This window comes from Micropterus dolomieu, linkage group LG07 (genome assembly GCF_021292245.1).
Source record: "Micropterus dolomieu isolate WLL.071019.BEF.003 ecotype Adirondacks linkage group LG07, ASM2129224v1, whole genome shotgun sequence".
NCBI lineage: Eukaryota > Metazoa > Chordata > Actinopteri > Centrarchiformes > Centrarchidae > Micropterus > Micropterus dolomieu.
Genome location: NC_060156.1, coordinates 5124225 through 5149514, shown reverse-complemented (window position 1 = coordinate 5149514; position 25290 = coordinate 5124225). Strand labels below are relative to the sequence as shown.

Below are 25290 nucleotides of genomic sequence, written 5' to 3'. Positions count from 1 at the left end.
TTTTTCAAATTGAACTTATTATTCTGTCTGTCTTTCAATGTGCCTCCACTATTTGAATAACACCAGCAACCTCCTTCTTTGCTCTGCTCCTTATTTTCCCTGCTTCTCTAACTTCATGTTCTCGGATCCTCTGTATTTGTGTCTACTGCAGGTGTTGGGAGTTAAGTGCTGGCAATATTAAGTGGATCTACCAGGTTCCCATTCTGACAGCTATTGGGGTAAGAGTGTGAGTTTGCTATTGTGTGAAATTTTAATGTACAGTACTGTGCAAAAGTTTTAGACAGGTATAGAAAAAATGCTGTAAAGTACGAATTATTTCAAAAAAGACATGTTAATAGATTATGTTTATTAATTAACAAAATACAAAGTGAGTGAAAAGAAGAAAATTCTAAATCTTATCAATATTTCCCTATAAAACTGCATTAATTCTTCTTGGTCCGCTTGCACAAAGCCAGGGATTTGTAGGCATATTGTCAGGTGTATGATTAAACAATTATACCAAACAGATGCTAGTGATCACCATTTCAATGTGTAGGTTGAAACACATTCATTAACTGAAACAGAAACAGCTGTGTAGAAGGAAAACATCTGGGTGAGGAACAGCAAAACTCAGCTAACATAGGGAGGTTGCTGAAGACAGTTTACTGTCAAAAGTCAAAGACCATGGCAAGACTGAGCACAATTACAAGACACAGGGTAGTTATGCTGCATCAGCAAGGTCTCTTCCAGGCAGAAATTTCAAGGCAGACAGAGGTTTCCAGATGTGCTTTTAAAGAAGCACAAAGAAACAGGCTACGCTTTCAGAAAAAGTGACAAAACGTAGTTATTTGACGCCAAAGGTACCCTTCAGCGTCTCTGTGAGACACACGGGGTGCCTCACGGCCGATGTGCTAACAGGTAGGGTTAGCCTCCTTCGTGTTGCTGGGACGTAGCAAACGGTGGCGTTTCATACGGGCGCTGAAGGGTACCTTTAGCGTAAAATACATATGCTTTGTCACACTGTCTGAAAGCGTCAGTTATGACGCATTGAGATGAACAAGGTGATGCAGCAGATGAAAGACACATTATGCTTGTTTCACTTCACAATCTGAAGATGTCCAGCAGTGTCATCAGCTCAGAACTGCAGAAAACAGTGAGACTCTGGTGCACCCATCTACTGTCAGAGAAGTCTGGTCAGTCGTGGCTGTCATGGAGGACTAACGGCCTCCGACATGGAAACAAAGCAAACTCAACTACGCAGGGAAACACAGGAACTGGGGTGCAGAAAAATGGCAGCAGGTGCTCTGGACTGATATTTGCTATAGCAGAAGGTAGTTTGTTCAAGGTCTGGAGAGCGGTACAAGAATGAGGGTCTGAGGCAACAGTGAAGCATGGTGGAGGTTCCTTGCAAGTTTAGGGCTGCAGTTCTGCAAACGGTGTTGGGCATGTGGTCAGAATTAATTTTCTCCTCAGTGCTAAGAAGTACAGGCAGATACTACTTCATCATGCAGGTCCATTAGGGAGGCATCTGATAGGCCCCAAATTTATTCTGCAGCATGACAATAACCCCAAACAAACAGTGAAAATTATTAGAACAAGGAGCCCTGGAAATGAAGGAATGGCTCCCACAGAGTCCTGATGCAAGAAGCTGAGCCATTCTGTTCTCCTTCCTATTACTGTGCAGTCAGCTTTCATGATTTGTTCTTGTATTGTTGTATGATTACAAACTGCTTCCTTTCTGGTACTGTGAGACTAAGACAGAACAGATCTCTTGGACTTGTTTTAGTTATTTTTGATCATATACTTCCTGAATTAAACCAGGGAACTCTTACCTTCAGATCAGATTGTATTTTCGCATGTCTGCATGCACCTGTCCATTTGACATTGGGTAATATCTTTGCCTCCGATCTCTCTGAAGAGGTTTAAATGGAAGAATATCTGTTCTGTCTGACAGAGGAATTAAAAACCAGACTGATGCAGAAGGGGTGTGAGAGGTTCTCCTTTTAAAATGACATCTGAGACAGAATTTTCTTCTATTTCATTTCATTTTTATGAAGAAGCTATCGGTATGTGTTTTTCTCTTGGTACCACACTTTTAGGCTTAGACACACCATCAGCCAACCTTACCACCTGATAATACACCACAATTCAGCAAAACCTGGGATTACATTCATTAGCAGACTGTAAACATTAACGATGACGTTTCTCATATCTGCAGTTGCCATAGATAACTCTTTTCTGGTGGATACAATGGGCATAATAGCCAATTAACCAAACCCACAGATTTTTATCTGAAAACCGCCGCACAGACGGCTCTGTGGATGCACCAGTAGTACTAGCTGCAATTAAGAATGGCACCCAACAAAGGTCTCCCAGTAGTGCTAAGCTAAAAAAAGATGGTGGATGTGTTGTGTGTGTTTTTAAGAAGAAGTAACTGAATAATCAACGCCTGCACCGGAGCAGGGCCAAAAACCATCTGAGCACAATTAACTCAGAAGACAGAAAATGACCTCAGAGATGAACATGAACATTTTAATGATCTCTGGTTATTCTAAAAGGGAAGGAGCACACATAAGAAGTGCTGTGATACATTAGCAAAAAGAAAGGAGGAACATATCATTAAAGACTCTGGCTTTCCTTGTCTGTTGGGATAAACTATGCAGACATGGTACATGCAGACAAGATTTCTTTCTACTAAACAACCATAGATTAGAGATTTAGCCATGACACCACAGTGTGTAAATCAAAGTGCCCTGTATATGAGCAAATAATTGACTAAAATATTGATTGTAGTATCTGTACACTATAAGTTTACTTTCATGTGCAAGTGTGCAGTGATGTCTAGAAAATGCTTTTTCTCTCAGATCTCTTATCTTCCTCTTTATTCAAATGAGCTTCATGGCATAAAAGAACTGTGTTTGTTGCCAATTTAAATCATGAAAAGCAATCAACAACAGTCTCTCTTTCTGTCTTTTACTTTCTATACTGTGCACAGCTCCTCTTCTGGGCTGAGGATTATTTTAGCATTGGAGCTTGCCATAAAAAGCACACACTAAGTAAGGGGATGATAGAGAGAGTTCTTGCTTGTGCAGGGACTTGCTGTGAGCATCACTTTTGCAAAGGCTCTGAATTAATGACCAAACTGTTGAAAGTGACACGTTTGAAGACATGTTGTGACTTGAGTCATCTGCTTCTATCTCTTCATGAGTTAAACTGCTAACAAGCTGTGATTAGAAAAATCTCCTGCAGATTCTAATCAGTGGCAGCATTGCCTTATCAGGACTAATGCGCTGCTGGCTCTAACATATTATCTCCTGAAGATACAGAGAATGTCGACCCGCAGAAATAAGACCCATGCCTTCTTGTAGATTCAGTTATAATTAATTCACAGCATTAATGCATGTGGATTGTCTAATTACTGACAGGGTTTTTAGAACAGATCATTTAAGAATAACAATTAAGTGGACCTAACAGAACAATGACAGATTGGTTTTTAACACTAGCATCTCTTTGGGTGGCAACAGCAGTTGGTCGCTCAGTTGGTCCACAACTTTGGTCCAGACTGAAATATCTCAGCTAATTAGATTGACTGCCATTAAGTGCTTCACTGCAGTGGAACACGAGACATGAGTCGAAACACGGGTTGCAACAGTAGTGAGATTTTTATCCAGTCTACAATTTTTGGATAAAATATTATATGGCCGATGTGCTAGCAGATACGGTCGACATGCAAACAATCAATAACTTTAGGCACACACCCCTGTATAGGGTAAGAGTGATATGCTTCGGGGGGCTGTCAGGAATAGTTAGCTAGCTAGCTTTGCTGGTAGACGGTTAGCTCCCCCAGGCCCAGTCACACAGACCACTGCAGCCAACGCAGCAGACATGTCCAGCAACAGCTGTACGATAGTGTTAATGTTTGTACCGCTGTTATTCTATCATTAAATTCTCTGTATTGTTGTAAAGTTTTAACCTGAGTCAAGACACATCTGGCTCACGATGTACAGAATATTCTTGGTTTGTGAAACTTAAAATCACTTTGTAACAAATAAAATATACAACTACAACAGTGGTATGAATTGAAACATTGATTTATTATTATCATTAGGCTATTATAAATAAATATTGCAGGAATTATAGTATTAATATACTATAATAATAATATATAATTATAGGATAGTAAATATTAATGCATAACGTACACTGATTACTACATTGACATTTTTCTTATTTAACGTCTCTTTCAAAAAAATTTGCGTGGGCCGAGCGGCCGAGATAAACATCATAACGTTTTGTGCGCGGTGGCTTCTGGGACAAGCCAGGCTGCAGCTGAACCCTTCTCGAGAGGAGAGGAGAATCCCAAAGTAAAACAGGAAACAGAACAAATAATAAATGTCACCAGGAAAACACAACACAGACGAGACAACACGGAGACAGGAAGTGACATATAAAAGACACTAGAGTGAGGACTTACCAAAATAACCACAAAAGATCAGACTCCAGAAAAACTAACTGTGACAATTATAAACATTAGAACTTACAAAACATCAACTGAGTCCAGCTTCAACAGACAGCGACGTCCTTTCTGCTGACTTCTTGCTCACTTTTAAAGGAATGACATAGGATGGTTGGTTACACTGGGCCCATGGTAACCCGCCTCTCATAATATCTCCTGCTTCCTGGTAAAAATCTGAGTCTGATGATTCAGATCATAAGCCAGTAACTAATCCCTGCTGTGTTTAATTAGCTACTCAACACAGCACTTTCACATTCACACTGTGGAGATTGGACAGATTAATGTTATTTTTTCAAAATATGTAATGTCAAAAACAATTTCACACTAGTTCACACTTTGTCTGTAGTGCCACTGGCCAGTCATTTGAATTTAAATGACCACATAAACTAATCTCTAGGGTCCCCTGATTGAACTTAAGTCATTGTCAGATGATAGCAGATGGATTCCCAGAATGCATTTCAACCAGTGTGTTCTGCCTCATCTGCGCTCCACACGGATTTTTTTTACCTGCATGCAACCACCTGCTGCTCAAATGCGATTGGTCAATACTACTTGGACTACAAACCTACTACAAATGGAAACCAGTTTCCAATGCAAAAAATCTTCCTACAGATTTAGCATTAATATTTACACATTTGTTTATAGAGATTAAACATTACCTCTCAAACATTTGGACAATAGCATTCATCTTAAAGCACCGCTGTGCCTAAGTAGCCTACTGCCTCACAGAGCCGCTTGCATAGCTGTAGACTCTTGTTTTTATTTAACTAAAGGATGGTGTCGGAACTACAGCATGATATCGTGATGGCAGTAGCAAATTTTATTAGGGTTTCTCTGCTGTACATGCACATGAAACTGTGCAATACAGCAGTATACTATTGATATTCCAACATGAATCTAGAAATAACGGACAATTACCGTGTGGTGATATAGCTTTATAGTCTTTGTAAACAGAGAGATACAATGTTGATATTTTGCTGTGTAGTTTGTGATGATGTTGATTTGTGATGATTTAAGGAAAAAACATATTAAAACGTATTATTCATTGCAATTGTATATGCATTGCATCTTTTGAAATAATTTTTGTCTGCATATGTATGTATGATAGTAATATAAGATGAGGAGAGAATAAAGAATGAACAGAAATTAATGTCCCTCATGTCAAAGGTGTGCAACTGAAAAGGAGCCCTGGATTTCTGTAAAATGTTTAAAATCCCAGCTCTTTCTGGGTTTTATTTTATCTATGTACTGATAGTCTTGGCATGTTGTATTTGTACTCTGAGCTGTATTTGTTATTCTCATTCAAGCTCATTTGAGTGGCACTTAGGATTGAAAGAATGATGTAGAGAAAGTATCTGGCTGTGGAATACATAAGCCTCAATTTGCTTCTTTCATATTACTTTGCCTCAGCCTCTTTAAAGTCTCTGAGAAGAAATCCCAGAGCTTGGGAACTTTCCTTGCTGTTATTTAAAAATGAATTGACTCCACACTCCAACAGTTCAGTTATTTTATGGTAAAAACAATATTTCCATTAATATGTATTTCTGGATTACAGTCTGAATGATGGAGAATAGTAAAACACTAAAATTGTCCTGTGATTGGAAGTCCATATTTTGGGGGGGGGGGGGCGTAATGGTTGCTGTTACTGTGTTACTAGATTAATGGCATTTCACTGTCCTATATATTGTAGCTTGATACTGATGACAATGAGGTGATGATTGTAAAAGCTCCAAACTAGGTGAAACTCTTTTTTTTTTTTTATTCACAAGTCAGCAACGTGGAGAAATTTAAAGATGTTCAGCTTTAATAATAATTCATTTGATAGAATTGCACTAAGAATGTCTTTTGTAAATACTAATGAATGACTCTCGAAATCATTTTAATTCATATATGGTATAAAAGCCAGTTGTTAACAATTTAAAATGACTTATGACTTATTTTCCATTTATGTCAATTCTAGTATCAGGAGCTAAAAGCATGTACATTTACTGCATAAATCAAAGAGCTTTTCATCTGTGTTCTTCCGTTTCAGCTCAACTTCATCTTGTTTGTGAACATCGTTCGAGTGTTGGCCACTAAAATTCGAGAGACAAATGCAGGGAGATACGACACGAGGAAACAGTACAGGTTTGCACTTAACTGACTGTATCTATAAATCCAACCAAACCAATTTGGTTCACTTGCTGTCCAGGTTTGGGAGTTTCACGTAAAGTGTGCGATGCAGAATTGCTACAGTATGGCTTGTCAGTCTGTTTTTCCACATGATATGAAGCCTTCTAACCTCATATCATGTCATATCTGCTGATTCCCTGATTTCTTTCTCTAGGACCACCAAATTTCATCCATGTACCCCTGAACTTCAATAACGTAAACCGGCCATTAGGTTTCTTTTTTTTTTTTTTTTTATACTTTTACAATATGTAAGTTTTATGACCAAATACTTGTAGCAAAACTATCTACATCTAACTAACTACAGCTGTAGTTTGTGTTTATGGGTAATTAGCCGATGTTAACATGCTAACACACTAAACTAAGATGAATTAGCATTTAGCTTTTAATACAGCCTTACATAGCTTAATGCCATGCCTAGCTCTTATACTTCCCTTAAAACCAAAATTAAACCCTAAAAATGAAATGATTTATGTTGAGAGAACTAAACAAATGTATGTCCCCATAGCATCAGCAATACACGTTCAGAAACAGACCCACAGATATAATATGTCCTAGCATTTTAAAATATGCAATTATCACTATTATCCCCCCATGTTGGTGCTGGGATGAACAGTTAAAACCTTCTAATTGCAGTGTATTTTCCAAAAAGAGTGCCGGATTAAATGCTGCATGAGAGGTTGCTTTGTATAAATGTCAGAACAGATGACAGTGATCAGGTGCAGTAAACTGGAAACCATGCTGAAAGATAAATGTCAGTCAAATACAGTACACTGCATTTCATATAGATAGAAAAATCTAAGTGAAGTTAGGGTACTCAAAAATAGAAATGGAAAGTACAGAGAAAAGAAGTTTATTTTGTTGTTGAAAAAATGCAGGTGAATAGAAATTGCAAAGTTGATTGTTTATGTTAATTTAACCTAGCCACTAACAATATATATGATAGCTCCATATCTTTAGCTGGATCTAAAGCAAAAACTTGTTTTATTTTATAGCTCTGGCCAGGTCCTCGCCGGTTCAATCCCCGGGCCGGCAGGATAAATTGTGGCGTGGAAAGTAAAACTAGCAGTGCTTACCCTGCCTCATTTACCAGGTGCCCTTGAGCAAGGCCCATAACCCCAACCGCTCCAGTGGAGCTGCTCAGTGGCCAGCAGACCAGGCTGTGGTTGTGCTGGGCAGCTTCCAGGTGTGAATGTGTAACTGTGTGATTGTGAGCAGGGCCCTGCAAATGATAACTCTTTAACCACCATCTATGACCACAGTTACAGTTTGCACAGTGACATTTGTTTTGCACTTATATGTAATAATACATATCATGGTTTACAGTATTGTAAAGGTATTGTGAAAATTACATATTCATACCACTTAATAGGGTGATTATAAAAAGCCAAAACAAATAAGTTCTGATACATTTTAATCACACACCTTCAAGCTGTTTACCTGGGGAAGCAAAAGGGAGGAGGAGGAAGAACATCAGCCAAAACAAGCTTGGAGTCATGCAGTTATGTATTTTAAGTAGAAAAAATGTAATTGCTAAAAAAAATTGAAACTGAGTTGAAACTACAAATTGTGTCTTTGATTGCCTTACATTACCCCTGTTTACCTAGGCTGTACCTTAACCCCTTAACGCAAATTCACATAACACCTCTTCCTTTCAGACTGCAGCAGAGATGTATTCCCCCAATGCCTGTTTGTGCATATTCAATACATACCTAGGAACCTTTTTCCCAGCACTGGTTTATCGTTTTGCCCGTTAATTTGCATCATACCTACATTATACCTGAATTTATATCTTTTCTGTGTTCTATAGACATATTAACAATGTCCACTTAATTTAGCATCAGCTTGAAGGCAAATGAAAACAAAAATAATACATTTCACATATAATTGTAAATTCTAAAGAGGAGGAGACAGAGAACGAGATTACTGTTTGATGTCATGTTTTTTGGGACCGAATTTCCTTTTTCAGCGCTTCAAATTGACCATGAAAATGTATCCTATAGAGATTTAGGATTTTTGTTTTGCAGTCACTGCATACATTTATGTTAAAATGTATGAAGGCATTTAGAATTGTGGCCTGGTTGAAATTTTGTTTTCATTAGAATTAACTGACAACGTTTATTATGCTAATAGGAAATTGAAGTTCACATACACATGTCAATTTAGCGCTGCCACAGAGAATTATTGTCATAGTTGAAGGAATGCAAACGGGAGACGTTTTGCCATTAGAGCTTTCTTGCAGAAAGCCCTGAGGGCAAACTTCATCTACGTGCTGAAGGAACAGAAGACAGATCAGTTCCATCTCCCAGTTGGAGGATTTCTCCAAAGGTAACAGCCTGTGGAGAATCGCTGCAATTCTGTTCAGTGACGGGAAGCACATATGTTGATTAAATGCGTATATTCTCCTTTCAAGTAGTTTAAAGTTCATAATACAGATCTGGGTTGGCTGTCATGCAGCAGGCTGCAAAGCACTTCCTCTCCTTCCAGGATTGATCATTACATGAAGACACAGAACTGATCTTCATCTGTCCTCGTATGAACTTTAAAGGAGTGTAAATATATAAGTTTCTGCGGACTAACTGCAGAAACATACCAACGGCTTTTCCGATCAGGAATCTTCTTCTCTGTCAGGTTTATTGTGAGCTGCTGCTGGATACTACAGTAGCCCTGAGAGCTCAACAAACTGCAGCTTAACAAAACACATGCACATCAATTTAACAACACGTGTGCAGCATTTTGACGAAATGATGCAAAGTGAGAAAACACAAACAAAAACAGAAAAAGCAGAGGAAACTGTTGATAAACACACTTGTTCAAATGGCCATGGTTTGTGACTCACGAAGATTTACGTCCCTGTAAACTGCCTTGAATCCCACTAATCCTCTGCCGTTAATAGCGCTGCACGTTCGTCTTCGTCTGTGCCAAAAATCGACGGAAACTGTAGCAGGGGGAGGGGGCGGAGGCGTTAACAACTCTACTTACCATATAACTAGAAGCAGCCGGACCTGGCTTCTCAGTCATTGGATGAAACCAATGACATCATCAAATCATCAATCACAAGTGATTGTTTGGTAGATCTGTCGCTATTGGTCACCCTGGGCCTTTATAAATACAGGCTTGGGTAAACCCCCTTCTAATAATATTAAAGATAATAATAAAAATAATTAATAACCCTGCATTAAATAAATACTGCACTTACTGAAGACTATATTCAGGTGATATGTTACTTGTTGTATTCATGCAATTAGCCTACACTAATCAAAGACATGACTTTATGAGGAAAATGAGGAATTTGTTAATGAGGCACATGTTGATGCTAATGCAAAAAAACTATTTACAAACCACTTACAAAACATATCAAATGCTGGGCCGCGGGACAAAGTGTCTGTCCACCTCTGAGTCATTTGGTGGTGGCTGTCAGAATATTCTACAGACGCCTGTGATGCAGTGCTTTGTACTTTGGATTAGCCTCCAGCCTTGTCTGCAACGTGCGAAAACTTGTGAGTTGCATAATCCACCTCGACACCCCCTCAAAGCTGCAATCTTCCTCATCAGATATCAGATCAATAGTGATGGCTTTCCAGAACGCCACGTCATCTGCTGCCAGTACACTCTGTCTCGCTTCCAACAGCTGTTAACACAAACAGAACAGAAGCAAGTACTGCATGGTCACAAGGTAGGTTTTCATTTCATTTTACAGCGTGTTAAAATGAAATGAAGTTTACTATTACAATGCATTCCTATTCTGTAAATCTTACCCCTGCTCAGCATCATGGCGCTTGCAGTTTCTCTCAGAGTTGTGCAGGAGACGGGCCACTTCCTATGAAATAAGGAAAGACAAAAAGTCACTTTTATGAACTAACTTACACTGATTTTGGCTGGTTTTAGCTTATTACTGACCAAGTCTTCAAACATCTTTTCTTCTTGTTCTTCCTCACTTGAGCAGTTGTTGGATTTAAGAACTGCCAGCCTCTCATCTGTGGTCACATTCAGGCATTCAGTGCAGAGAACTGTTGACTCACATTGGCTTCTTCAAACAATTTTACAGGAGCTCATACCTCTTGTATGTAAAACAAGAGTCATCATCTCACTCTAATTCTAGTGCTCAGCCTGCGCTCCAACACACACACACCTGGAACTCAATACATATATCTTCCCTCTACATTAAACCGAAAATTAGCAAAATTGTCCTTTAAACGGGTCAGTTAAAACCTTTAAAAGTCAACATGAAACATAAAAACGAAACAATCAGCAGAAATACGACTTGGAAAACTATTAAAAAAATAAACATACTAAATTAAACATTAACTTAGACAAGCAAATACCCCATATTTTATTACTTTTTTATACAAAAATAGAAATTAACAGTTCAGTTCTTATATTTAGATGTATACAATCATATTAGAAAGCATCTGTAATTCCATCTAGCAACCACGGCTAAATAAAGCAGCTCATCCAACAGCATACAATGAACTGACAAGATAACATTTTAACAACATTTACACACAAAGAAACACACACAATAGTTTTACAAGAAACACAGACAGACATGAGCCATGTGTGGGGGGTATAAATCTGCTAAGATGGCTACCTGATAAAAGAGCAGAGTAACATGCTGTTAATGATGTACGACGTCGTTTCTAACTCTGTTATGCTAGCGTTAGCAACCCCCAACTTAACTTGCCTTCAATCCCAGACATTTGTAAAAGCAAAAAGAGCATTTATACATTCAAAAGCTTGCTGAATTGAGGAATGGTAAAATAAATCTTACTTTTTTAGTCTGGGAGTCTCTTCATCTTCTTCTTCTTCTTGACCATTATCAGCGATTGGCAAACAACGCCCCAGAGCGTCTCATACAGACGCATCCAGGAGTGTCTCCCAAATAACTACGCCACACGTTTTCTGAAAGCGTCACAGGACGCCCTGAGATGAAAACGGGCTCGTTTCTTACAACATGCTCTACTTTTTCTTCTGCCCCACAGTAGTCACAACAGCCTGAGTTATGTTTGCCTATTTTGAATTATGTGCTGTTTAATCCAGTATGTCCAAAGTCTTGATATGATTGTTGTGGTCTCTCCTGTTGCATCCTGCACATCTCATTTCTCCAACTATCCTCTGCACTCTGTAGAACTACCGTTCTTTCCTCTCTTCCTCCAATTACATTTGCCACGTTTCCTTCATTCTGTTAAGTTACTTGATTTCTGGAGGTGTCACCTCTGACCAGTGGTGGCTTACCTGATTTGCATTTGTATAGCTCCCAGCATTATCATTTACATGTGAAAGCCTCCCCTGGTGAAGGTGTGTAACGGGGGCAACGATGACAAACAAAGTCCATGTCAATTCCCGGCAGTTCCGGACAGTTTTCGGTGCTGGCCAGAAATTCGTTTGTGCAGCCATTACCCTGAAATTGCACGTCAAATTAACGTGCCATTAACAGCCAAATATCCCACTTTTAATGCAGTGTTATTGAAGTTGGTTCAGCTAAAGTGTACAACAACAAGTATGCCCAAGACATGTTGATTGATCCATTTTTTAGTGTCCCCTGGAAACAAATTCCGCTGTGCTGCTTACAGCATTTCTGTATTTGGTTGTTTATTTCTGTATTTTAGCCTGTCTCTGTATTTGCTTGTGTTGTGTAAAAAATGCTGTGCACGTGTTATGAAATTGGTTAAGATGTTTTCTTAATTTGCTTGTTTTTGTTTATTTGCATGTGCTTTCTTAAGTTGCAATGCGTTGAGCTCTGAGGGCCGCCGGAAGATACACTCCAGATGGTCTCCGTAAATTAAAAGGAGGCATTATTTTCTCAGGAGGGCTGTCTGAGTTTTAACTACACTTGATGGCATTGTGGCACTGGCATTGAGAATTTTTTAGACATGAAAGTGTGTTTGTAATGCTGATCTATTTCAGATATTGCTTGAAAGTATCACTTTCACACCTGTTACCTCCTCCAGTGTGTATATATTGTATTCTGGATATTGGATTACAATTAACTGGTCTGCAGTGATCAGAATTTTTTTTTTTCTTATTTGTAAAGACTGTAAGATATTTTACATCCAGGAACCACACACAACTGCAGGGTAAAGGTCACAAAGCAGCACACAATTCTTGTAGGATTATTGTATTATTACTACTGTATGCATTATAATGCTTTGTAAATTTTCCAAAATGGCAACGCATTAAAGACATCAAACTTATAAAATATCTCCAATTGGAAATAGTGTCCGGAGAACAAGTAATTTTACAGAACAGACTCAAACATCTGTCACGTCCTGGTTTAGATGTGTAGAGTAGCAGACAGATTTGGAAGCTAAATATGAAAAGGCTGTTATATGCTTTGGGAAATAGAGACACAGAGTTAGTTTGCAGGATTTACAATACATCGTCCCTTTACACTAGGCCTAAACAATATGCTGAAAAACTGCGCTTCAGAATTGCAGTCTAGTAGTTATTATAGAAATAAATTCTCTTAATATTCCCTCAAAGACAAGTTTGAAATCTTTTCTTGTACTTCTATCTAAGCCAGGACACTTAACTCACTCTGTGAAAGGAATGTGACCTTAGCAACAAAAGATCATTACTGATCTCGGTTTCTAGTGTTGAAATGAACCTGGTAACCAAAGTATTTTAATGTTAATTTGTCTCCCTAGCCTGTCATTCTTCCAGTATTCATTTTGTTGAATATGAAACTCAAACTGCTCATTCGCAAAGAAACTTTCATTCACACATACATACACATACTTATGCCATAAAATGTCATTTCTCCAAGTGGTTGTTCTTGACGATTAAATACCATTCCTTTTCAAATTACAAATTTTCCAACCACTTATTTGTCAAACCATACAGAATTGTTTTGCCAACACACAGGTATGTTGGCGTGCATGTTGGCAGATTATGCAGACAGAGTGAAGTGCAGTACATTGCAGAGAAACATGTTTTAAATTGAATGTCAGTTATGTATATTTGACTATAGTTGTTCTTCATTTAAGCATATTTTAGTTCTATTGGTATTTTTGTTCTTATATAATAATCAATTTTTAGTGAAAATAAGGTTACAATCATCATCAGTAATAAATAATAAATCCTGCCACAGCAGTGTCACGTGTGTGTGTGTGTGTGTGTTTGTGTATGTATGTCTCCGCAGGAAACTGGCGAAGTCCACCCTTGTGTTAGTACTTGTGTTTGGCATACACTACATCATCTTTGTTGGGATGCCTCATACATTTGAGGGGCCGAGCTGGGAGGTCCGCATGTACTGTGAGCTGTTCTTCAACTCCTTTCAGGTACTTTCTGAGTTCATGTCACTGCTGTGTAACACAATGCACTTTTTACATAAATGTCTTGAAGCTTGTACATCAAGCACTCACAGAAGCATGAGCCAACTCATTTTTTTTTTTACACCATTACCATTAACACGCCAGTGCACGCACACATACACATGCGCGCACGTACGCACGCGCGCACGCACAGAGAAACTTAAAACTGTTTCGTTCGTCATTTCATGGTGTGGGACTAGACAGAACTATATTCTGTAAATGACTTGAGGGGACTGTCAGTGTCACAATCAAGCACTTAATAATTATTCGGGGAAGCAGCCTGATAATGAGATAGATTCTCTGTCGTAATTTGACTCTGTCTAGATTTAAATGAGCAATTTCAAAGTATGTGTAAGTGTGGGCATGACCTTTTCTAGATGTATTAACTAAATTACAGTTCATACCCAATGAGTGTTTTTTTTACCTCGAAATATGTTGAGTACAGAGTTAGCTATGAGCTATTATAATGAACAGATTTTCAGTGTGACCTTAAATTGTAAGTAAAAAGAATAAATCAGGAGCACTTTCACGGATAAACAAAATAGATGGAGCAAATCATATTACACTACAGGAGCCAAAATAGTAACACATGCTCTTTAAATGGTGCTCATTTCATGTAAAATTCAATATGGAGAAAACATGTCTACCTTAAATGTCAATTTATTAATATATAATTTCTCAGTCCACAGGAAAAGTTTACTGTAAAAAGTTCACATTTCTCTTTTGCAGTCTCCATCACATGTCAAGCATTTTGTATTTGATCCGATGTCAGCAGATTACACTCACTGGCCACTTTATTAGGTACACCTGTTCAATTGCTTGTTAGCACAAATAGCTAATTAGCCACTAACGTGTCAGTAACTTAATTAATGTAGACGTGGTCAAGACAACTTGCTGAAGTTCAAACCGAGCATCAGAATGGAAAAAGAGAAAATACCCAGTGAGTGCTAGTTGTGTGGACAAAAATGCCTGTTGATGTCAGAGGACAGAGGAAAAAGGGGCAGACTGGTTCCAGATGACAGAAAGGTAATAGTAATTCAAATAACCAATTGTTACAACCAAGGTATGCGGAATACTATCTCTAAATGCACAACACGTCAAACTTTAAAGCAGATGGGCTACAGCAGCAGAAGACCACACCGGGTGCCACTCCTGTCAGCTAAGAGCAAGAAACTGAGGCTACAATTCGCACAGGCTCACCAACAGAAGATTGGAAAACGTTCCCTGGTCTTATGAGTCTCTATTTGGCGTAAACAACATGAAAACATGGATCCATCCTGCCTTGTATCAACAGTTCAGGCTGCTGGTGGTGGTGTAATGGTGTTGGGGATTTTTTATTTGCACACTTAGTGTCCCTTAATTGAGCATCGTTTAAACGGGACAGCCTACCTGAGTATTGTTGCTGACCATGTCCATCCCTTTATGACCACAGTGTACCCATTTTCTGATGGCTACTTCCAGCAGGATAATGCACCCTGTCACAAAGCTCAAATCATCTCAAACTGGCTTATTGAACATGACAGTGATTCCACAGACACCAGATCTCAATCCATTAGAGCACCTTTGGGATGTGGTGGGATGGGAAATTCGCATCATGGATGTGCAGCTGACAAATCTGCAGCAACTGGGTGATGCTATCATGTCAACATGGACCAAAGTCTCTGAGGAATGTGTCCACCACCTTGTTAAAAGTATACCACGTAGAATTCAGGCAGTTCTGAAGGCAAAAGGGGGTCCAACCCGGTACTAGCAAGATGTACCTAATATAGTGGCTAGTGAGTGTATACTGTAGTTGCTTACACAAAATTGTAGGCACTTATCAATTTTTTAATTCAGTCTTCACATTCTTGGCAATTGCAGATTTTCCGTTCAACCATTAGTTAAGATAATATGTACTTTACCATGGCCCCATTTCCCAGTAATGATCAGTCTTAAAAGGTTTGAACAAACACACAAAATTGCAAGTGCATTTCTCAAAGCAACCTATAATATCAAGTGTGCTGATTTTGCTGTTTAAAGCTCCTCAATGTTGGCTCTCCATGATGGTAAAGGGGATGATTAGTTGATTTGAAAACATGTTACATTTGGGTGTCTGTAATCTGTGTCAGATATAATATATACATAAAATATTGAGCACATATTAAATAAATTACATAAGAGCACCTCACTTAATGATGTAAAGGTGGACTTGCTGTGACTGGTCTTAAAACCTCTCTGAATATCAGTGTGATTAGCAAAAACATTTTGTAGGTAACTTAGTGCCACCTGGATTACATTTTATCTGTCCTTATCAGTCCATCAGAGCAAGCAAAATGAGCAGTGGTCTGTCGCACCAAGCAGGAGCAGTGGATTACACAAAGAAAGCTTGAAATTAACCAAAAGAGCCATCTTCTTCTTTGAGGAAAAGCTGAGTCACTCTTCATAATGGATCCTAAGATAGTATGGATAAATAGTATCATTCACAAAAACCTGCTGTTCACAAACAGGAGGAGTAACTCAAATTGAATTATTTCATCAAAATAAATATATAGACTAAATGAGATGACTGTAAATAAGTTTTGAAAGACTTATGGAACAGTATACCAGTTTAGCGTGTGTGAAATTTGAGTTTCCTGTCTTGTCAGATGCCTGCAGAAAGATTTATCTTATTAATTAATGATACCAAAATGTGTGACCCATGGATTATTATGTGCAGCAAATACCTTAAATTAGAGACTTCGGTAGGAGTACATATCATTCTTACTGAAATCTGACAGCTAGAGGTATTTAATAAACCAAAAGAGAACTTCCTCAAGCAATATTATCATATCAGTTTTTTTCATTTTTTTTTATCAGAGTAAAAGACACTCAATAAACACGCAGAAAAGGATTTTGGAGAGGACTGTGCGTGCTTCTTCCAGCAAAAGCCAAAAAAAATGACTGTGCTCACATTTGTGATGGTGGCCAGAGGCACAACAAAAGCACAATTTCATTGCCAAAACAAATGCCAACATTGCACTGCACCACCTGATGTGCCAAAATAATCCGTATCTGCGTCACTCCATCCACCACAGACCACATTATTACCCAACAGTTGCAATTGCAAAAACATGGGATGGGACTTGTGAAAATGGCCTTGCACCTGTGTGAAAATAACATGGATCTTAACTGTATACATTAAGGTCTATATATTAACTCTGTGTGTTTTTTATCTACTGTTCTTAGTATGTATTGCTATGACGTCTTATAACTTACATTTAATAAATATGAACCATACTGAACTTGTTTTGTGATACGCTCCCGAGGTTTGTAAAACAGCTCAAATTTAATCAAAAATAGTTGGAATAATTGGAAAGTTGTAGTTGTCCATAGCTTTGCAAATCCACTTTGACTTTGACTAAATCAAATGGAAGAGGACCCACAACAGTGTCCAGTAAGACAATGTACTTTGGGAGGCTGGTGCTCCTGCAAACTTTGCTTGCGTATGTGAATAGAAAAGGAAGAAGTCAAAACGGATGGCGAGCCAGAGACATGGAACCAAGGCTTTATAACACAAGTAAGACCCAGGTTATGAAAGAGATGTTAATAGAAATAAAATCTAAAGACACTGTACTGCATCACACAATTCAGACTAGTAGGTTCAGTCAACAGGCGCAGATGAATCTGCTTAGAGATTTGAAGTACTTTGTTAACATATCTAAGCTATATGAACTGAGCATCATTCTGGCACTTCAACTGGGGAAATCTGGACTTTCCAAACACACTTTCCAGTGAGAGCTGCTGGTGGAGATTATAATCACATTGCCTTTCACTAAGCTTGAACCGCATGTCTTCCTCTGCTCCCTCCATACCAACAGAGAAAGGCTTTGAGAACAGTTTCATGTCTTTGTCACTGGCAGCGAGATCTTGAAAGCGCTGGTTGAATTCTGTTATCTGTGATGTGAGCACAGTAAGATATTTACTGTGAGACTGGAGATCATTTTCTACATAGATGGGAAGTGTGCAGCATTACTGTCACTGGTTTGTCTCCCATAAAGTCCAAGCTTCACAGCAAATGATTTTATGTGTGCATACATTTGAGACACAAGCCCACACTTATGTGTTCAGATGGACAGTGAGATCAACTAAAAAAGCAAGGCCTGTCAACCGCTCAGGATTGCTCAGTTCAACGAGACTGTGACCTTTTCCTTTCAAAAAAACTGCAAATTTCACATGCGCTTCAGAACTGTTACACATCTAAGCCAGCAAAAGCCCGAAACTCCTGCTGATAAAGTGCTCTTTATTGGATGAGATCATGGTACTCATGCTGGGCAGCTCTGGCGAAGAGTGCTTCCTGTAATTGATGTTCACATATTGGAATAGTTCCATCTAGCATTCACAATAGGAACGGAATTTTATTCTGTATCCATGGGGTCAAAAAAAAAAAAAAACAGGATTGCACTCCACCTTTCCGACAACTTTGTGAGGACCAAAATGCTGGGCCCCACGCGTTTAATGGGCTTTTTGATGGTCAAGACTTGCATTTGGTTTTCAGGTAAAATCAGCCTGTGCGCAGTGATTTTTAATTTTATACTACAGTTATTTGAATCTAGGCAGGTTTTCTTAGACAGCCCTTATTATACTAATGATTTTACTTTAATCAGTAACCTTTTTTGACAGCTTGTTTTCAATCACTACTTTAATATGAATATTTGGTTGTTTTGTACATTTAAAACTTTACTAGAACCAGTTGGGGACTTACATGAAAATTGAGTAGCGACATTCTTACTATAAGGTGAACTTTTCTGGGGGCTGTTCCTCTTTCCAGACTCCACTTGTCATCTTCCCATCAATCCATTACTTTCACAAAGACAGTGTTTGTTTCTCCTTTAAATTCTTATTGTAGCAGGAAAGAGGAACACAGGGTGGAACAGGTCAGAGCAGAAACACCCAGAGAGAATTCTGTCTTTTCTTTTTTCAGTACATAAGCACTGTTTGAAGCAAAGAGATAGTTGGTGACCTGGAACATCCGTATCACATTCATTTGGTAGTAGATAGCATTTGCATTGACTTGGCTCCCACTGTGATCTGAGCTCACAACTTGTCTATCTATATCTCCTCTTTTCAGGGTTTCTTTGTGTCCATTATCTATTGCTACTGCAACGGAGAGGTGAGTGGATTGTTATATTATGCTTTTTGGCTTTTCCCTCTCCTTTATTTAGTTATACCCTTTTTTGTACATGTAATAGGTTCGCAAAGTGAAAAAGCCCAAAGTCCACCCCAAAGTTACAAAGGGACAAATCTCCCACAGAAAACACTGCTCTGAACTGCCTGAAAAACAGCTCGTTTGTAGTCCGCTTTGTGCCGACGTCACAGCAAAATATGCTAGTCAGTCACGGCCTCAAAAACAACAGTGGAAAAACACTCACAGTGAAAAGACATCCGCCTGCTGCCTCTCTACTCTCTTCTAAACATTAAAACTTTATGGATGAAAGATATTTTCATTACAAAGTATTAGCTCACCACTCTGAAACGCTTGCTCCAGTCCATGATGCTAAGCTGGTAAGGGGATATACAGCTGAACCAAAGCCGTGTTTACCGGCTTCTCACGACCCACCCTACTCTGCTTCTGATTGGGTAGTAGTCCTCACCTAGGACCTGCACATGTGCAACTCCCAACAAAGACTTTATACAAGTATGATGCCTCACTATGTGGATAAAACAAAGCGTTCAACACGCAGGTGAAAAGAGGAGCTGCAGCAATGTGCAGTATGACAAATATGGTGTCTTTTTTGAAAATGAAACCATGTAAACTTGTTCTGGTACAACCCCTAAATAAGTTTTTGAACCTGAGCATAATATGACGCTTTTGTTTGGTTTCAAATAACTCATAGACACTGAAAATGGTAGAAGTACTCCAGTGCCAAATATAATGGAGAGTATGGCTGAAATTGAGTGTCTCGCCCTCTGAAATGAAATGTGATGAAAAGTGCTGTCATGATATCATTCTCTTTTTTGTCTCCCTCCCTCCATCCGAACTGCCCCTCCGCCAGTTTTATCTTCACAAAAATCTTGTTTTTCATGCCTTTTCTCTCTTGCTTTTTATGATCCATATTTTTTTTTGTTGGTTGAATCTAATTTTGTTAACACTGAGCCAAATGACTCATGTAATGTGAAAGGGTCTCAGCCAAGACCTTGGACTAACACCATACTCTATAGCTCTAAACAGCTCAGAGCTGCTCTTAATGCACTGCTTTGAAAATTCAACCTACATGTAGAGGGCATATTGAATCTTGCCATGTTGAAAACAGTAGGCAACTGTGTCCAGCAAACAAGCTGTTTGCTACCTGCCATATCATGAAGTGGCGAGATCAAAATACACATGATGCTGGTGAAGATCTAGCAAATTAAACATCTAGCGAGTTGGTGGAGACCAAAGCAGAGCTAGACGGCGAGTGAATATTGGATTTACGGCCAAAAACACGACTCCAGTGGGATGCTTTTGTTGCCCTGCGTTTACTGAGGCAATTGTTTAGTAATATATGAAAACAGAATTACCCTGTTTAGAAAATGAGTCTGTATATCAAATCAGGATAGCCCAGATATTTGCAATAAAACATCTTAATAAGACTCCTCTTCTGCACCCTGTGATAATGTTATAACACAGAGTGCTATTTATTCCCATCCCCACAGGTCCAGACAGAGATAAAGAAAACATGGACACGCTGGAACCTGGCCTTTGAGTGGGAGGGCCCAGTGGTCTGCGGCCGCTACCATTATGGCTCCGTCGTCGTCGGTATCAACAACAGCACCAGCAGCCAGTCCCACCTGGCAGGGGGTGGCCCTTCCACACGCTCCACGACGCTCGTTTCAAGCCGTGTTTGCCGGAGCACATGTCCCCCCGTGATCAGCATGCACTCCACCCTCCCAGGTTATGTGATCAGTAACTCGGACCCATCAATACCTGAAGAACCTGAGGACAGCGGCCCCAAGCGGGTGGACGACATCTCGCTGAAGGAAAATCTGCCTGTTCTTAGTACCAGTGCAACAGCTGAGGATGAGGAGGAAACACTGTAGCAGCCGTCCAAATATTAAAACATGTGGTAGAGAGTGATGGAAAAGTTTGTAGGTGGAGCTGTGCTAACTGAATCCAGTCTCATCTAAAAAAACTCTAAAGATGGTATCAAAGGCTAAAAAAAAAAAGTTTCACTGTGTGTACAAGAAATGGAAAAATATCATGGACCCCCTCCCATATGTACTTATTAAAAAAAAGTAATAAAATCACAGCTATACAGTTATGAAGTTGATTGCTAGGTAGCAGCATTGGAAAAAACTTCTCAGGGAGGGTTATACCATAGTGCCCTCTATTGCTATTAATGCAAAATATGCTGTTGCTTGGATTGTGGTGGACAAAACATCTTATGGAAATTTATTTAAATATTTTCAGTAAAGTGCAGGGGTGAAGTGAGGATAATAATAAGCAGAAACAAATCACACGGAAACACTTGTGAAATATACAATACAACAATAATTATAAACTGGGTTAGGCTTTGTCAATCTCTTCCTTTCAGGATTTCTTTGTGTCCATCATGTACTGTTACTGCAACGGAGAAGTGAGTGGATGTTTCTTTCCAAATGGTATTGACCACACAGGAGAAGCACAAACAATGCAATCTAAAGCAAATTAAAAAGTTTGCAAATTACAAAACCACACTTGGTTTCAGATCAATCATAGCTTCTGGAAATTGGTACTGACAGATTTAATCTAGGGTCTGGCTGAAGTAGTAAAACAGTGACATAAGCTACTTTTCAATTATTCTGTCTCTTGCCCTCTGAAATAAAATGTGTAGAAAAAAAGCACACAAAAACACTTGAAAAATATACAACAAAAATTATAAACTGGGTGAAACAGGTGGTCAGGAAAAACTAAAAGGTACTAGCAGCATGATAGCTGTAGAATAAAACTCATCTCCTGGAATGAGGAGACTTGATGAACCTTGTTCTTGCCAAATTGCCTGAATTTAAACATAGGCTATATTACTGTATGTCATTTCTCCACATATTCCAAAGCTACATAGAAAATGTAATTTACAGCCATTTACAGGAGTTTCTAACCCTCTTGTTAATTACGATTTCAGCAGTATCTGTCATGCGAGAGGAGGATACATCCTTGTGATGAATCCTTTTTATGGACAAATTCAGTGTCGTGGTGACCTAATGTGCTTGCTTGTACAGTCTTTGTGAAGAATATTGCATTTTGTGCGGACAAACTTACTGGCTACAGCTGCCAATTGAACAAAAAGGAATGTATGCAGTTTATTTTGTATTTGTAAAATGAAATGAAGATATTGATCACTTCTCGGGACATGTGTGAACAGACATTTTGACTTTGATCTGTGGATTCATTTGCTATTATTACTGCTTGTAAGCAAGTCTTGCAACCTGGCAAGGCCAAAACCATTGTCAGTAGCACATACTGTTTTATTACACATCAAAAGTGACATTAAGTTCAAATCAACTTTTTCTTAATCTTTTACAATGAACTATTGTGTGACTGCGAAGGGCTACACTTGGTGGCTGCTCAAGGGTTTTGTGTCTGCTTTGTGCATGCATGTCAGTACATTTGGTGCTTGTCATGAAAAGAGAATCTTTATTGTACACGTGCCTCTCCTGCTCCAGCAGAAGCTTTATAAAATGGACTTGAAATGATTCTTTTAAATTGTGTCTGTTTATGTGCTAAATGCATTTCACTGCTTTTCTCTGTGACATTTGTTAATGTCTTTCTCCCCTTTTTTCTTTCACTTCATCCTCCATTTATCCTCCCTGCTAATTGATCTGTTTCCTGGAAAGTGCTGATAGATGTGTAATGTCTCCAACAACTACCTGTTGAGTTCAGTTCCTCTTTGATATTCCAGCTGTCAGTTAATAGCATGTGCTGGAGAAATTGTTATTTTTAATGTTTTTTAAAGATGTACCTGAAAAGAAAAAAAACAATTGCCCAACACTGTATGGTATTGTAGCAGGATCACATAAAATATTTGAACCAAAATGACCCATGTGTCGTAAAACTCAAACTGAAATGTTGTTTTCATGGCCTTCAACAGTATTTGTCAGTGTGACCTCAAAACCCCAAACTAAAAAATGGTTATGGTTTCCACAAAGCCCTTACAATAATATAGTATCTTCCTACATAACGCATTGTAACATAATGCATAATGTGAAGGAAGCATGGAGGCAGTAGAAACCTTAAGGAGACGGCTACAACACGACAACAACCTGGACAACAGATCCAGTGTTAGCCCTGACCAGATCTGTAAATTACTCTGTCTAAACAACACCTACTTCCAGCACAATGGAGGATTCTACAGACAGAAGCATGGCTGTGCCATGGGCTCACTGGTATCTCCTATTGTGGCCAACATCTACATGGAAGAAGTGGAGCCCTCAACTCCTTCAGAGGAATAGCACTGAGCTGGGTCAAAATTAAAACCCAGGAAGTGCAAGGGGGGGTGGAGCTACACTGTCAGCACAGTGGGGGCGGGGCTTCATCATGGGGCCACCTGCTACAAAGACATATTAACCAAGTCACCAGAGTCACTCCGAAAGTTCACAGAGTCTGTATGCTTCGCTACTGCCGGAGCAGCCTTTCTACTAAATATTTGTGCTTACACCAGGAGCGCTGCAGTGCGTCCATAGACTGAGTGCGTCCAGGAAGTGTCCCAGCGTCAAACAGCACAGCGCAGAAAAAGTCAGACACAGAAACGGCAGAGAAACGGTCAATTTTCAAAATAAAATACCTTTACAGACTTCCGATCGTAAATCAACAATAAACACAGTTAAATCAGACAAAAAGAAAAATCCCTGTGGTAGTTGCTAGATGCACCCATCAAGACGAGAAACAAAAGCGATCTACAGAGAGCTTTGAAGAATGTAGAAGAAGCACAAAAAGGACAATTAAAAACAATTCATTAACGTGGCGCAGGCTACACGCTTCGCTGCTGAAATGCTCCTGAGAGGCTTCCAGTGGAAGTTGACTTGTAAAGAACCCACTCCGCACACGCAGCTTACACCCCTCCCTCAGAATTCCCATGATGCATTAGGGTGAAGGGAGTTTTGTTAAAATGTGCTAATAAGTTTGCCATATATTTGAAATACAAATGTATGATTTATGTTTATTAAAACGTGTCTCCTTAGAATCTAGTGTGTTTGTTGGTAATTGTCAGTCTTGGTGGTTTACCATTGAAACCATGAGTGAAGGGTCTTTTCCATTTGATAAGAGCTGCTGAATTTTTCCGGTCCAGCGTATTGTCATATACCGTTGTTGTTTATTCGTGTCCACTATAATCAGCTGAGCTAAACTTCATACTCCACATATTGGGCCCCCTACCAGAGTGGGCCCTGGGTCGGCCGCCCCCATGCACCCACGTTGCCTCCACTTATGAACCTTCACAGAACACATCAACTTTGTGAATCAAGTTCACACGAGAAAATGTCCACAACAGCTTGGCCTTCCTGGACTGTGCTGTACACATTGAAGAGGACAGGAGCCTGCAAATTGGAGTATACAGAAAACCCACACACAAAGACCAATACATACTGTTTGATTCCCAAGACCCACCCTGCACCACAGAGTGGACAACATACCAACGAGCGCCCAAGCCAGAGAGAAGGAACAGAAACACCTGAAGGGGGCACTTACAGCCTGTGGATACCCTAAATGGACCTTTGTGAAAACAGCCACAAGATCCAAGAAGAACAAAACTACAGGGGATGAAGAAAAGAAGGTCAAACGCAACAACATTGTGATTCCGTACGTGTCTGGACTATCAGAGAAACTCAGGAGGATTTTCAACACACATAACATCCCTGTGTTTTTTAAACCCAAGAACACACTAAGACAGATGCTGGTACACCCCAAAGACCGCACACCCAAACACTAGAAAAGCAATCTAGTGTATGCGGTCCAATGCAGTGAGGAATGCACAGACCTGTATATTGGGGAGACTAAACAACCACTACACAAACGCATGGCTCAACACAGAAGGGCCAACTCCTCAGGTCAAGACTCTGCAGTCTACTTACATCTGAAGGACAGAGGACACTCATTTGAGGACCACCAGGTGCACATTTTAGACAGAGAAGATGGATGGTTTGAAAGAGGTGTCAAGGAAGCATCTACACCAGGGTCGAGAAGCCGTCATTGAACAGGGGAGGGGATCTACGCCACCACTTATCCCCCACTTACAATGCTGTCCTTTCATCACTTCCCAGGAAACTCAACAAACGTAACCTATTGGCCTCAGGTGAAGATACCAATGATGGTCGTTCAGTCTTGGCCACAGGTAGTCTTAACGA

At 39.4% G+C, this 25290-nt stretch overlaps 1 protein-coding gene across 2 annotated transcripts in view; it reads left to right on the top strand.

The window, feature by feature from the left end:
* pth2ra (parathyroid hormone 2 receptor a) overlaps window positions 1-22644 on the top strand; it is a 66134-nt gene extending 43490 nt beyond the window's left edge. For both annotated transcript variants that reach the window (XM_046055025.1, XM_046055026.1), the window contains 5 exons: window positions 152-218; window positions 6528-6622; window positions 13806-13944; window positions 19064-19105; window positions 20629-22644. In XM_046055025.1, the coding sequence (XP_045910981.1) occupies window positions 152-218; window positions 6528-6622; window positions 13806-13944; window positions 19064-19105; window positions 20629-21012 (727 nt within the window). In that variant the 3' untranslated portion in view covers window positions 21013-22644. The remainder of the gene's footprint in view (window positions 1-151; window positions 219-6527; window positions 6623-13805; window positions 13945-19063; window positions 19106-20628) is intronic.
* The last annotated feature ends 2646 nt before the right edge of the window (window positions 22645-25290 follow it).